Source organism: Cricetulus griseus, chromosome 2, assembly GCF_003668045.3.
Source record: "Cricetulus griseus strain 17A/GY chromosome 2, alternate assembly CriGri-PICRH-1.0, whole genome shotgun sequence".
In the NCBI taxonomy this organism is placed as follows: Eukaryota; Metazoa; Chordata; class Mammalia; order Rodentia; family Cricetidae; genus Cricetulus; species Cricetulus griseus.
In genome coordinates, this window is record NC_048595.1 from 430,424,905 (window position 1) to 430,437,263 (window position 12,359).

General features: G+C 42.3%; 1 protein-coding gene across 2 annotated transcripts in view; it reads right to left on the reverse strand.

Annotated features, from left to right (window-relative positions):
• The window catches only part of Epha4 (EPH receptor A4), a 132,840-nt gene that overhangs the window by 62,486 nt on the left and 57,995 nt on the right, over positions 1 to 12,359 (reverse strand). For both annotated transcript variants that reach the window (XM_035439250.1, XM_035439251.1), the window contains one exon: positions 7,817 to 7,972. In XM_035439250.1, the coding sequence (XP_035295141.1) occupies positions 7,817 to 7,972 (156 nt within the window). The remainder of the gene's footprint in view (positions 1 to 7,816; positions 7,973 to 12,359) is intronic.

The window sequence follows — 12,359 nt, forward strand, 5'->3', positions numbered from 1 at the left end:
GTGCATAACCACTGTATGGCTTCGGTGAGGAGTGTCAGGGATGCCATCCAGAAATGATGGGGCTTGCTTGATGGCAAGCCACTCTTAATTATTCATGGGGGTAGAAAAACTGTAATAACTTGGCTAAATGGCACTGGCAGATTATCTGAGCCTTTCACTAGAGCGAAGATTAATGTTCCTCACACCTAAACATTTTCTCCTGGAATATGCAGTGCCCTGTTTATTCCTGTGCAATGGAAAAGCAAGCCAGACAGGAAGAGGCAACGAGATGGTAGTTAATCTTTATGGAATAGCATGACACCTTCAACTCTTCAAATAATCAGTCAGCACACAGTCAGCCTGAAGCCCATCTAGTACCTTCTATTCAGTCCCTGTGTGGAGGTCATAGGTCAACCTTAGGCTCCTCAAGGGTTAGGCACCCTGTTTTGAATTTGAAGGGTGGATTAGGCTCACTGATGCCACTAGGCTGGACGGCCAGTGAAGGGCAGAGATATGCCTTTCTCATCTCTCCAAAGTGTACTGCCATCACCCCTGGCTTTTTAAATATGGCTCTGATGATTGAATCCGGATCCTCAGAGCTCCAGTGGCAAGCACCTTACCCACTGAGCCATCCTCCCCGTGCCTCCCTCTCAACTTCCTCAATTCCTAATTGTCTTCATGGAAGAATCCTCCACAAGCTGTATTTGTCTTCACAGTGCCAAAAGGCAGTCATTAGGGAAGAAACAAGGACACGACTTAACCACGAGCTAATATCAGACCTTGGGCTTTAGAGCAAGTGGCATACAAACAGAACAAGACAATAACTGTATCAGGGAAATCATAATGTTGCTTTGGCCACATTTGCTACATTATGTGTGATGATAAGCAGTGAGAACAAGCATTCTGCAGTAAAACACAACCATGATGATGGGGAATGGGTATCTCAACTTGATTTCCACCTAAACAATTTATTATACTACAGATTTGATGTACTGTATGAAGAAATTCCCCCAGAAATCTTGGAGTTCAAGAGTTTTCATACAAAAGGGATTGATTACACAGATGACAAAAACAGTTTAAGATCACCCAGTGGACCTCCTTAAACTCCCATTCATTTTATTCTCACTCTTTTACCAAACTGGTGGTGACCCATCTTCACTTTCATAAAAGGGGCCCCCTCCTCACCATTACAATATTAGAAGTAGATTTTTCTAATGGGGGGGCAAGATGTGGTAAACTTGAAACTGTAGGATGCCTTTTATCCTATGGTTTAGACATCAAAGCCTTACTCTAGACATACCTCCCCAAATCGCTAAGCCAGACTGCTAAATATATAAATCTTGGGGCGTGGGAGAATAATCAAATTGAGCATCTGAGGAGCTTGTTTGAAAATGGATATGAGATTCTCCAAATTGGAGTACTTGTGGGGGGGAGGTAAAAAAAAAAAAAGTTTTCTTCTGACCTTGGAAGTGAGTAAGGACGATGCTATTTTAATTTGTATTCAGATTTTAACAACACAGTCACACAGCCCCGGTGGGACCGATGCTGGGTTTCTACTAAGATCGCTCATCATTTCATTATGGTTCATTATGTTGATAACTGCCAGCAAGCATTAGAAGTGAGGGCTTTGAGTAATAGAACTGAAATGGTGATTTTTAAAACAATACACTTTCTAGAGGAAATACAGCAGCATGCTAAATTCAATTAGAGGAGGCCAGCTCGAAGACGAAGTCAGGGCTGTCAGTCCCTTGTTTGGAGCTTGGTCATTTTGATTTCTTGATACCCTCCACCTTCAGAAAACCTTCTCAAATCAGGACCTTTCACAGCCTAGATCTAGGTACATTTCTGCTCATTAGCCTGGAGCTTTTCCAGTGTAAAAGCTGCAATTTGGGGAATATTTAAGACACTAAGTATTAATTAATCACTCTGTGTTTGGAACAGTTGATAGAATTACTCAAGGAGATGGAAACATGGAGGCCCTTCAAGTTGGCAATGGAAAGTCATAATCTTTCATCTGCAGAGTGCTGATCTCCGGACACCAAACAAGTGGAGCAGAGACACAAGGATGGATTTCAACTGAAGACTACAGAAACCCACTCTTCCAACATGGCTAAGCAAAGATGCAAAATAAGAATTGTGGGATTTAGGGGGTTTTTTGGGGGGGGAGGGGGTGTATACAAAGCTAATAACTCCCTCCGTGAGGTATGTTGCTCATGCATTTTGAAATGCATCAGAAATTACACTGTTACCTTAAACTCTAAATTGGCTCAGCCTCCTCACTACAATCACTGAACAACAGCTAAGCACTAAGGTCGTAAAGAAAGGGCTTCCTGATGTTGCACAGGAGCCTTCCCAGCATTGAAGAAAGCCAGACAGCATTCCAGAAGGGAAAGGGAAATTCAAGGGGAGAAGGGGCTAGGTAGCTTAGCTGAAGGACCTGCATTTTACTAATAAAAAGGAAAAAGGGCCATACCAGAGGGTGTCATGCTATAATCCCAGCATGTGGGAGGTAGAGGATCAAGAAAGTGTTCAAGGTCATGCTCAGGCAACAAAGAGAGTTCAAGGCCAGCCTAGGCTACATGACAGGGGGTCTCAAAAAATAAATAAATAAATAAAAAATAAATCAATCCTGTTTGAAAAAAAAAAAAAAAAAAAAAAAAAAAAAAAAAAGGCATGAACTCACATTCCACCCTCAGGTTCAGTGCTTTCTTGGGCCTCTGTCTACAGGCAATATTGCCAGAAAACCAGTGCCTTTCTCCTCTGATGGGGTTGGGGGAGGGCTGTGAGGGAATGTGGGAGAAGCATTTATATTTCTCCTTTCTAATATCAACCTGCAGGGAGTCTGAAGGGACCACAGAAACGCAAACCAAAAGCATGCACGTAAGTGAGGCTTCCAATGGTTGCATGACCTCCAACTGGCTTGGGTTGTTTTTCAGAAAGAGACAAATGAACTATTTGATTTCCATAAGGGCAAATGGTCTGGATCCTTGAAATGCTCTCTGAGAGTTTCCACTAGCTGACAGGTGCAGGCATGTAAGAGAATCTTTGAGCTCCTGCCCCTCAAACAGAGAAGGCATACCCCATGGATGCCTGCTTCACATGGTTATTTGTGACCTTGTCAGAAATGCAGAGTTTCAGGCTTCTACAGTGGTGTGGGGTGTAGGCACTGCTCTGCCTGGGTCTGGTGGCAACTCACCTATGATCTTGAATTATTGAAGCTGGGTGGAACAAGTAGGTGGATCATGAGTCTGAGGCTAGCCCACATAAGTTAACAAGATCATATTTCTAACAAAACAGTAGCGCTCTTGTTTAGCATTTGCATGGGCCAGGGTTCAATCCCCAGAAGTGGAAAGAAGGAGAAATAATAATAATTAATACTAGAATCACTCTTTAGCACTAGGCTCCCTTCTTTGAAACAGGTAAGGGTTTTAAAAAACAAAAAATTCAGATGGAAACATCTCAGTTGTCTAAACCATATCCACTCATTTAAAATTAACCAGAGGTTCCCTCAAAAGTCCTCCAAAACCAAAGTGGATTCATTCTTCAATTCTCCTAATTTTTCCAGTGGTGTGGACAGTGTAAACTTTTAGGTGTCTCCTTCTGAATTAGCTTGTGTTTACCTGGTCTAATCGTTCCCCGAGTGAACAAAAACCTGATTTTACAAGCCAGTGGAGCAGAGTCTTACTTTGGCTAGAAGAATGGGTCTTGGAGAGTGTGTTTTATTTCTTCATTAGTGTGCCGTCACAGTGAGCGATCACTAAATGCAGGGCTGCATAAGAATGCTGGGGTTAAAGACAGCATAATGAACAAAGAAGGTGCCTGATTATCATGGCTGTCAGCACAAGGGAATTGGGTTTGTCACCTGGCTTAACCAACTGGGAAGAACTGATTAGGGGCTGGAATCCAAGGATCCCCTGGTGTTTATGTTCCTTTCCATCCTGGCATTGCATCTGGTCAAGAGAACCCGATAACGCCGGGAATGGGGTGGATCCATCCGCTGGGTTATCTGAACCAGAGCCTCTGTGAGAAACTCCCACCGTTTCCTCTACTCAACCATCTACTCAATCGCTGTAGACTGGAGCTTTCTGCAAAGTTAGATAGAAACAGCTATATCCCTGCTACCTATCTGACAAGTGTCTGTAGCAACCTCATGTGGCTACTCAGCTCTAGGGTTGCGGAGAACACAAGTGAGCAACAGGATGTAAAACTTGACTTTCCATTTAAATAGACACATGCTCCTATCTGCTGCAGATTAAACAGTAAGTTTCCACTCCATTCAACAGAAAGGGAGAAATAGGATCCTCAGACACAGATTCTAATCCTGCTGTCTCATCAAATAATACATATCCCTGAGTGTCCCTTTTCCAAGGAGGGCTTCCAAGGCTTAGATATATCAACATTGTAGAGATGTCATATCCATCTTTGTTGTACAACAGGATTAAAATCAGATTTTTGAGTCCTTCCTGGTGTTCAATGTGGACACTGAATAATTTTAATTGTGTTGTCAGGGCCCAAATCACTAACATTTGTAAAGGGTAATAATGCCAAGGTTTGGGCCAAGGACTTAAGTGACCAACTAGAGATTTAAAAACAAAAAAAAAAAAAAGACAAAGAAATTTCTGATTCCTACCGTGCACCATGCATCAGGCTTCCACAAGTATTTTCTTAATTACTGTTTAAAACAGCCATAGGCATAGATGGCGAGAATCTACTTCACAGGGAAGGAAACTGGGGCCTGGAGACGTTAAAGACTCTTAGAGTCACAAACCTGGTTGGTGTGAGGGAGCCTGCAAGCTGGCTGGGAAATCTGTGAGCCTGTCATGGAAACCCTGGGGAACAAGTCAGCAGGATACAGAAATGGCTGGCCAATAAGCTCCATGCACAAGAAGAGTACCAGGAATTCAGAGTGGGGAGAAAGGAACCCCTGCTGCTTCGATGGAGCCTCAGGTGACCTTTACTCCCAACTCAAAAAGCCCACAAGCCTTGCTCCCTTTTTGGAGAACACAAATTTGGGGGCGGGGGGTAGGACAGTTATATCAAATTTTAAATATTTTTATTTCAACGCATGAGTTTAAAAATCAGTATACCTTTTGTTTTTCATTTGCATCTTTGGAATAAAACAATTTATTACTCCAAAAATATACAATTTTATATAGGTATGATGCCTATGGCAAATAGCCCAGCCCAGCACACACATGGCAATCATTGGAGGTGTTCTACATTCCCAAGCACCAAGGAGCAGTCACTATATTGGCACCTGGCTTCCTAGAGTGCTAGACAACACATTAGAATCAGGGGAAGAAAAAGCAGTCACGCTGGTCACTGTTAAGTTTCCTGCCATTCACAGCACAGTCAAACCTTACCCAGAAGGAAGGAAAGTCTCTGTGTGGAGGGTAGGTGGGGTCCCTCATACAAACAGAGGGCCATTATGTAAACATCAGCCCGAAATACTTCCTCTTAAGCTTGCTCTTGGGCCCCAAGTTCCCAGCTCTCAGGAGCTGTTGTTTGGTAGGGAGTATAGAAAGGGGCAGAGAGCTCATTCTTAAATAAATCATTAAGTATCAAGTCTAACCCAGAATGAAAATACTGAAAAACTCAGGAATTGATCTGGCCAAAAAGAAAAAAAAAAAAAAAAGAATTTAGTCTAGGGAAGGCATTTAAAAAAGGGTGAAGACATCCCTGCTGCTATGGAAACATGTAAGGTTAGCCCTTTGCTGTCTTTAATCCTGGCAGTTTAATGCTTGATCTGGGAGATCAGACAATAGAACCTCTAGGAGTACAGTCTTCAGGACATGCAGCTCCATGTCTGTGCTGGGCAGGGGCATCTCTTGGTGCTTGCAGTTACCTAGTTTATAACTAAGAAGACCTACCTTAAATGTCACTACAATGTGAGTATGTGATCAATTTTACCATCCAAAGTGCTGAATGCTAGATAAAGTGTTCACATCACTGTAATAGTAGGTCTTTGTGGTGGTTTGAAAGAAAATGGTCCCCAAAGGGAGGCTGTTGGGAGACGTGTCCTTGTGGAGTATGTGTGGTCTTGTTGGAGCAAGTATGTCGCTGTGGAAATGGGCTTTGAGGTGTCACATACTCAAGCCATGTGCAATGAGATAGAACACTTCTTGTTGCCTGTGAGTCAAGATAAGTTTAACTTATCTTAAGTTGAGAGTTAAGATAAACTTAACTCTCAACTCCTTCTCTGGACCAGGTCTGCCTGTATGCTGCCTTGCTTTCCACCATGATGATAATGGGACTAACACGGCAATTAGATGTTTTCCTTTATAAGAGTTGCCATGGTCATGTCTCTTTACAGCAATAGAAACCCTAAGGCAGTCTCTTATGTCATAAAAGTCAATCAAGAGGGGATAGCAACATGAGAGGTGTCTGGGATAGATCAGACACCTCTCTTCTTTCTCCCATTAAGGTGGTTCTTGGTTATTCTACAGAATAAGCTCCCTGCAACTTCAACAGACCAAAACCCAGGAATGGCATCTATATTCAGTGATACTGGCCCAGGCTGACTCATCTGGAATTTTCAGTAGCTAAAATAAAAAGTCATGATAGTAGCATAATCTAAAATGTATAAGAAAATTGTTTTACACATTACAGACACACAACCAACATGTGGATATCTAATAACAGCCCTCAGGGAGGTAGAGAGGTAGTATTTCTAACTCCCCAATTCCAAAGGGCTCTAGAATCTGATGCTTTTTGAGCAGAGGAGTGACATGATAAGCTGACAAATTCCACAGCTGACCTCATGTGATAAGCTGCAGTGAAAACAGAGACTCGTTGTAAGTACTCTATGAAGTTACCATCAAGCTATGAGGACAACATGTATGTGTATACAACCTAAAGGAGTTTCATATTCAGACTTGGTTCTCATTCCAAACAGTAAATCTTTGTGTATATGCTAATATTAGAAAAATCCACCAAATCTTTATATGTAAAGCTTTTCAGAACGAAGATCTATAACATGTGCTAATATTAGTCCCATTCCACAGATGGGAAAATAAACAGACAGAGGCTAAGCAGCCACTCTGCTAGTAAACTGCAGTCTGAGAAACAAGTCCTGAACTTGGAAGTCCCTAGGGCCACATTACCAGGCTGTGCCCTGAAAAACAGTCCTCAGCTAGTGCAAAATTTTAGCATAACGCAAGGGGACCATCATCCCTGCCTTGCTCAAGGTCACAGCCACTGCCAGGTCTGTGGCAACACCTTGGGAACATAGTCCAAATAAAGTGTGAGAAGAGATTTCCCTGTCCAGCTTCACACCAGGCTTGCCAGAACCATCTATTCATTAGCCCAGCATTTATTAAGTGCCTAATATGAAATAAGCATTTATTAGGGTCCTGGCCTAAGTGTTATGAACACAAAACTATGATGAAAGCAGGAAGAGGGAAAATGAAAACCCAAGCGGCGATGACCTCAGAGCACTCTAAACTGTCTCTTTTAGGACTGAAACACACACACCCCAAACCCTGTCCTCTACCTATTTCTCCAGTGGTTGTCAAGTTTCCCCCAGCCCTCAATGCCATGGTAAAGCCATTTATAAATTCCATTCTCAGCTGTAATTACACTGTCAGACAACCTGAACACTCAATCTTTGCTCCACAATGTAGTCTGTTGGCAGCTGTGCATTTTGAAGGCAACCAGAAAGAGTGAAAAAGCCATTCTTTTCATAAGCATTTCTCCTGCTATGATAGAAAGGGGATGCGCGCTTGATATCTAATTTGCCCCCTGCAAGGTTATCCTGGGAGAAGTCCTGGCAGCACCCTGCCAGGTGGTAATGAAAGCTGCTGGCATCACAGAAGACAGAGACAAGCAAACCACTTACGGGTGCAGGGCATAGAAGCAGCATCATTGTCAGCTCTGAAAAAGCCTCGGTCACAGGTACACGAGGTGGCTCCTTCCCAGACGGAGTAGCTGTGGGGTGGACACTTGGCACAGGTGGCATCCGTGGAGAGAGCTTTGTAGTATCCAATTTTGCAAGCTACAGGGAAGGAGGAAAAGAAAAACAAACATGAACCACTGGCGAGAACAACAAAGCAAAATGTGAAAGCATTTCTTTGATGGCAGAAGTGGGGGGAGGGCTGTTGTTCATCTCTGGTGATGCCCTGGCTTGAAATGCAGGTCAAAGCAAGCAACCCAAAACAAGGACTCATGCCACCCAGGCAAACTTTCTTCTATGTAGCTAAGAGTGACCTTAAATCTCTCATCCTTCTGCCTCTACCTCCTGAGTGCTGGGAATAAAACCCAGACCTTTCTGCATGCTGGGTAAGCATTCTAGCAACTCAGCCACATACCCAGCATCATAGCTTCTCTTTGAGGCTCACTGGAAATTCTGGTTAGGTGTCAAGGAGCCTCTAAAGAACACTGCCTTAAAATTAGTGTGATCAAGTACAGTACAATCACAGTTTACTGGAGTCTCTCTGGAAGCCAGCAGCCATTAGAGGCACTATCTTGATCAGTCTTACTGTAGCCCCTTACAAAGTACTACTATTAGTGGCACCTTTGAGAGGAAGAATTCCAGCTTCTACCGGGTAATTGTCAGTGTTAAGACCCTACACCTGGTTAAGTTTCAGAAGCCACCTTTGACCCGCAAGTGCTCTGCTCCCCAGATCCTGGACTCTCAGCCACTTACTTTGGAATGTGATGGGTGGGGTTTTTTATTCAATCAACTAGATGGAAATATATGTGTCCAAATGCTAACAACAACAAACTGGTTGGTGGCTAGTACCTAATTATGGTTACAAAGAGAATCAAATTGAAAACCAAACAAAGGCATTCATAAAAGACATGCATTTGTAAGGCATGAAGTATTTCCTTTCAGGGCAAGGCAATGAAGACTACTTAAGGATAGCTTGTGGAATAGTATATGATAAGTATCTTACTTAAAAACCAGTTAATACGTGGTGTTTTATCTCAAGTGCATGAAGCCCTCCTGTAGTTCCCTGCCTCCATTTTTAGCCCACACCCTCTCCCCCTGCAATGAGCACCCTGCGTGAGGTGAGTACAGAGAACACAGGTTCATACAGTCCCTTAACACACCTGACTCGCTTTCCATGATCTCATCTTGATAAACATCACACACGGACACTGAGGACTACTTTCAGTAATGTGGAAAAATTCAATAATGCTGCAAAACCTCATCATAAAAATTAATTAATAGGGCTTTGCTCCTTTCCCCTCCTTTTCCTCCCCACACTCTTCGTGATTACTTCCCAAACCCATCTCAACCTAAAATAAAAAAGCTGGCCAGCGCCATCAAATATTAAGGTCACAGATAAAAGACAATGATAATTAAGCTATTCTGTAACATCTGAAGATGGGAAAGAAAATGAGCTTCCCACAATTTTCCCAGCATGCTTTTCTTGATGCTTGCTTCATTTATCATGTTCTCAGAATGTGCCAATACTACCCAAAACACATCTGGATATAGGACCCACTTCAAATTTTTCACTAGCCTAAAATGCAAGAGACTAGCCACAGTAGCCATCCAGGGACCTCTCTGAACCATCCACACATGCGGGGTTCACTGCGGAATTAGGGCTATCCAGACCTGCATCCACAGAGAGTTGCCGCATTGGTCCACGAAGCATCCATCCACACAACATCCACCGAAGCCCGCCCCTCCCCCTGTGGCCTGGCCTGCTAGCATTTTCTTCACCATCATATCCGTAATGACAAGTGGAAAGGGAGTTTGGTGGGCACTCAGCAAGGTGCGCACACAGTTACTACATTCTTATTAACTAAAGTTGTTTATGGAATCTCCCTTAACGAGCCAAAACTTTATGGTGTGTGGAGCACCGACAGTAAGAGTGCTCCCAGATCAATCTCCTTTATTTGCTTTTCGTCTTTCACTGGACCCAAGTACCTTAGACAAACAAATTGCTTTGGTGGCTGTGATTGATGTGTGTCAAGTTCATAGGCATCCCATAATTAAATAAGGTTCAGCTTGCAAGGTGTGCTTGGTCATGTTTAAGATGGCCCGAGGGTTTTCATGAAAAGCTGCAACCCAGACTTAGCAGAAAATCAAGCCTCATGGTGAGTCCCTAAGCATGGACACAAAAAAACTCCCTGGGTCTCCCTTGCCACTCAGTGAGTCGCAGAAGACAAGAGCAACTTGAGGCAAAAACTCATCCTAGAAATACCAGCAAGTCACAAATGATCTTAACGTCTTTCGGGGGGGGGGGGGGAATACACTGCAAGCCCCTGTCTAATTCACACACACTTTCAATTTTGTCATCAAAATCTGCAGTTGCACTGTGAGAGGAGAAGGTGATAATTGATAGAAATTAGTCAGTGACCTATCGGTATGATATGAAAACACCACATTCAGAAGCTGGCAGGGGGTGGGAAGGACGTGGCATTCTAATTAGACCACTTCTAGTTACAAAATTAATCTGGAGTTCACAACAATCCTACTGGAAGATGTTTCTTTCCAATTTTGTTAAAGCTCAAAAATCATTGTACTAGTTCTTCAGTGACTTCAAAGTGTGTGTGTGTGTGTGTGTTGGGGGGTATTTCTGAGTTTACACAGTTTTTCTCTTTTCCTCTATGTTCATATTAACACCTTCCTAAAGATAATTATACGTAAGTTTATTTGGGAAATATAAAGTTCTATAACAATTTAGAAAATTGAAAGCTGCTTTTCCAACACATTGACTATTTTCACTCTTAACTTCTTGCTTTTACAAGCACAGGAAAAAAAAAATACAGAATTGTCATTGTGCTATTCTCGGCAGCTCTTGCCACCCTTAACTACATTAAGACCATGTTATTAATATTTCAGGATTCTTAGAAAGGCTCTTTCAAAATATAGTAGTGGCTTTTCACACACACACAGCCATTTTGCTGCCTACATTCAAAATGACCTACTAAATTGATGGTTTCGTACATTTCTTTGCTCTGTGTGGTTCAGCCTTTCAGAATGTAGCCCACAGAAGCGTAAGTGCATCCTACATCTATTCACCACAGTACTTAAGCGTCTTAAAAAAGCTCGCTATCCCTTTTATTCTCAATATATATAATTCCTGTGAAAGATGCACTTGGTACAACACACATTGACATACACTGATTTCCCATCATTCTCTCTTGGTTGACTGAGAACTGGTACCCTGCATTTTTGAAGGCAAATGGCTTCATAAGCAAATCCAACATCTTCCCTCAAAAAGCATCTTTCTCCTGTATTTGTCCCAGTGAAGGTGCTCAGAATGGATCACCTATGAACAGGGCTCCCCGACGGAAAGATCAACTCAGAATAGTAAAGCCAACTTGCCATCCAAAGCCCTTTAGTTTTGTCTTCATTACTTCTTTATGCTAAGATGAAATCAAGGGAGATGGAAGATACAGAAGAAGGCAGATGGGGAGGAGGAGGCAAAGAAGAAATTTCTTTCATCAGTTTACCTACAACTATAACAAGGTTAACTTAAGATTCTTCCCCAAAGACAGCAGAAAATGTAGCTTTTTAGTGGTCCACACATCCCAACATACAGGAATATGAAACAGGAAAGTAGTCATAAATTATAACGGCCTGGTTTATGACAGAGACACTATCTCAAACAGAACAAAGAGCTAATGTAGATTCTGAATTTTAACATTATTGTTATTTTGTTTTGTTTTACCTTGATCATAAGCTGGCTATAACTACTCTTTAAAAAATGCCCTGCACAGCCATGTGTCAAGCTGAAGGATAGGGGATCTTGATCTTGAGTTGGAAGTCAGAGTTCAACACAAAGAACTATGAAAAAAAAAAAAATCCTGTATGGATGGTCATGGCCACTTCTGTAAGTACAAAAAGATTCACAGTACCTGGCTGTCTTCATAGTTCGCTTTAAACTAATTTGTAAAATAACTAGAAAATGTTATTTGGGTGACAAATGTCAAGTGTCCATTGAGCAGTTATTGTATTCATACAAAGTATTTAATTTAACTGCCACAATAATCCATGTGCTTGAAGTACTGATGCTGTTCTGCAGATGCAGGAATCCAAGGTTGTAAGTAATCTTCAATGTCATGCAAGCATCTAACTCCAGAGCTCATGGCTCCCTAAAGGTTTTATGCACTTTCAGTTAGGATGGACCTTTGCAAGATTCTGATTCGCATAGAGGGTAGGGAAGGGCAGTGGTGTCACTCAACTGGCATTGTCCCAATTTGTGCCTTTGACAGCCATATTGTCCTCTGTGATCCACTGTCTGGTTTAAGATCTTCCAGGGCTGTCACTTCCCTACTGGGAACTTAAGGGTGAGGCTGATCTATAGAGACCACCTAGAGGAGTGAAATACACTCCAGACCTCAAGTCCCGCCCTCCAAAATCTCCTTAATTTTACATTCATTATCTATTGGGATGCACCAATAGTTCTATAAACAATGTCATT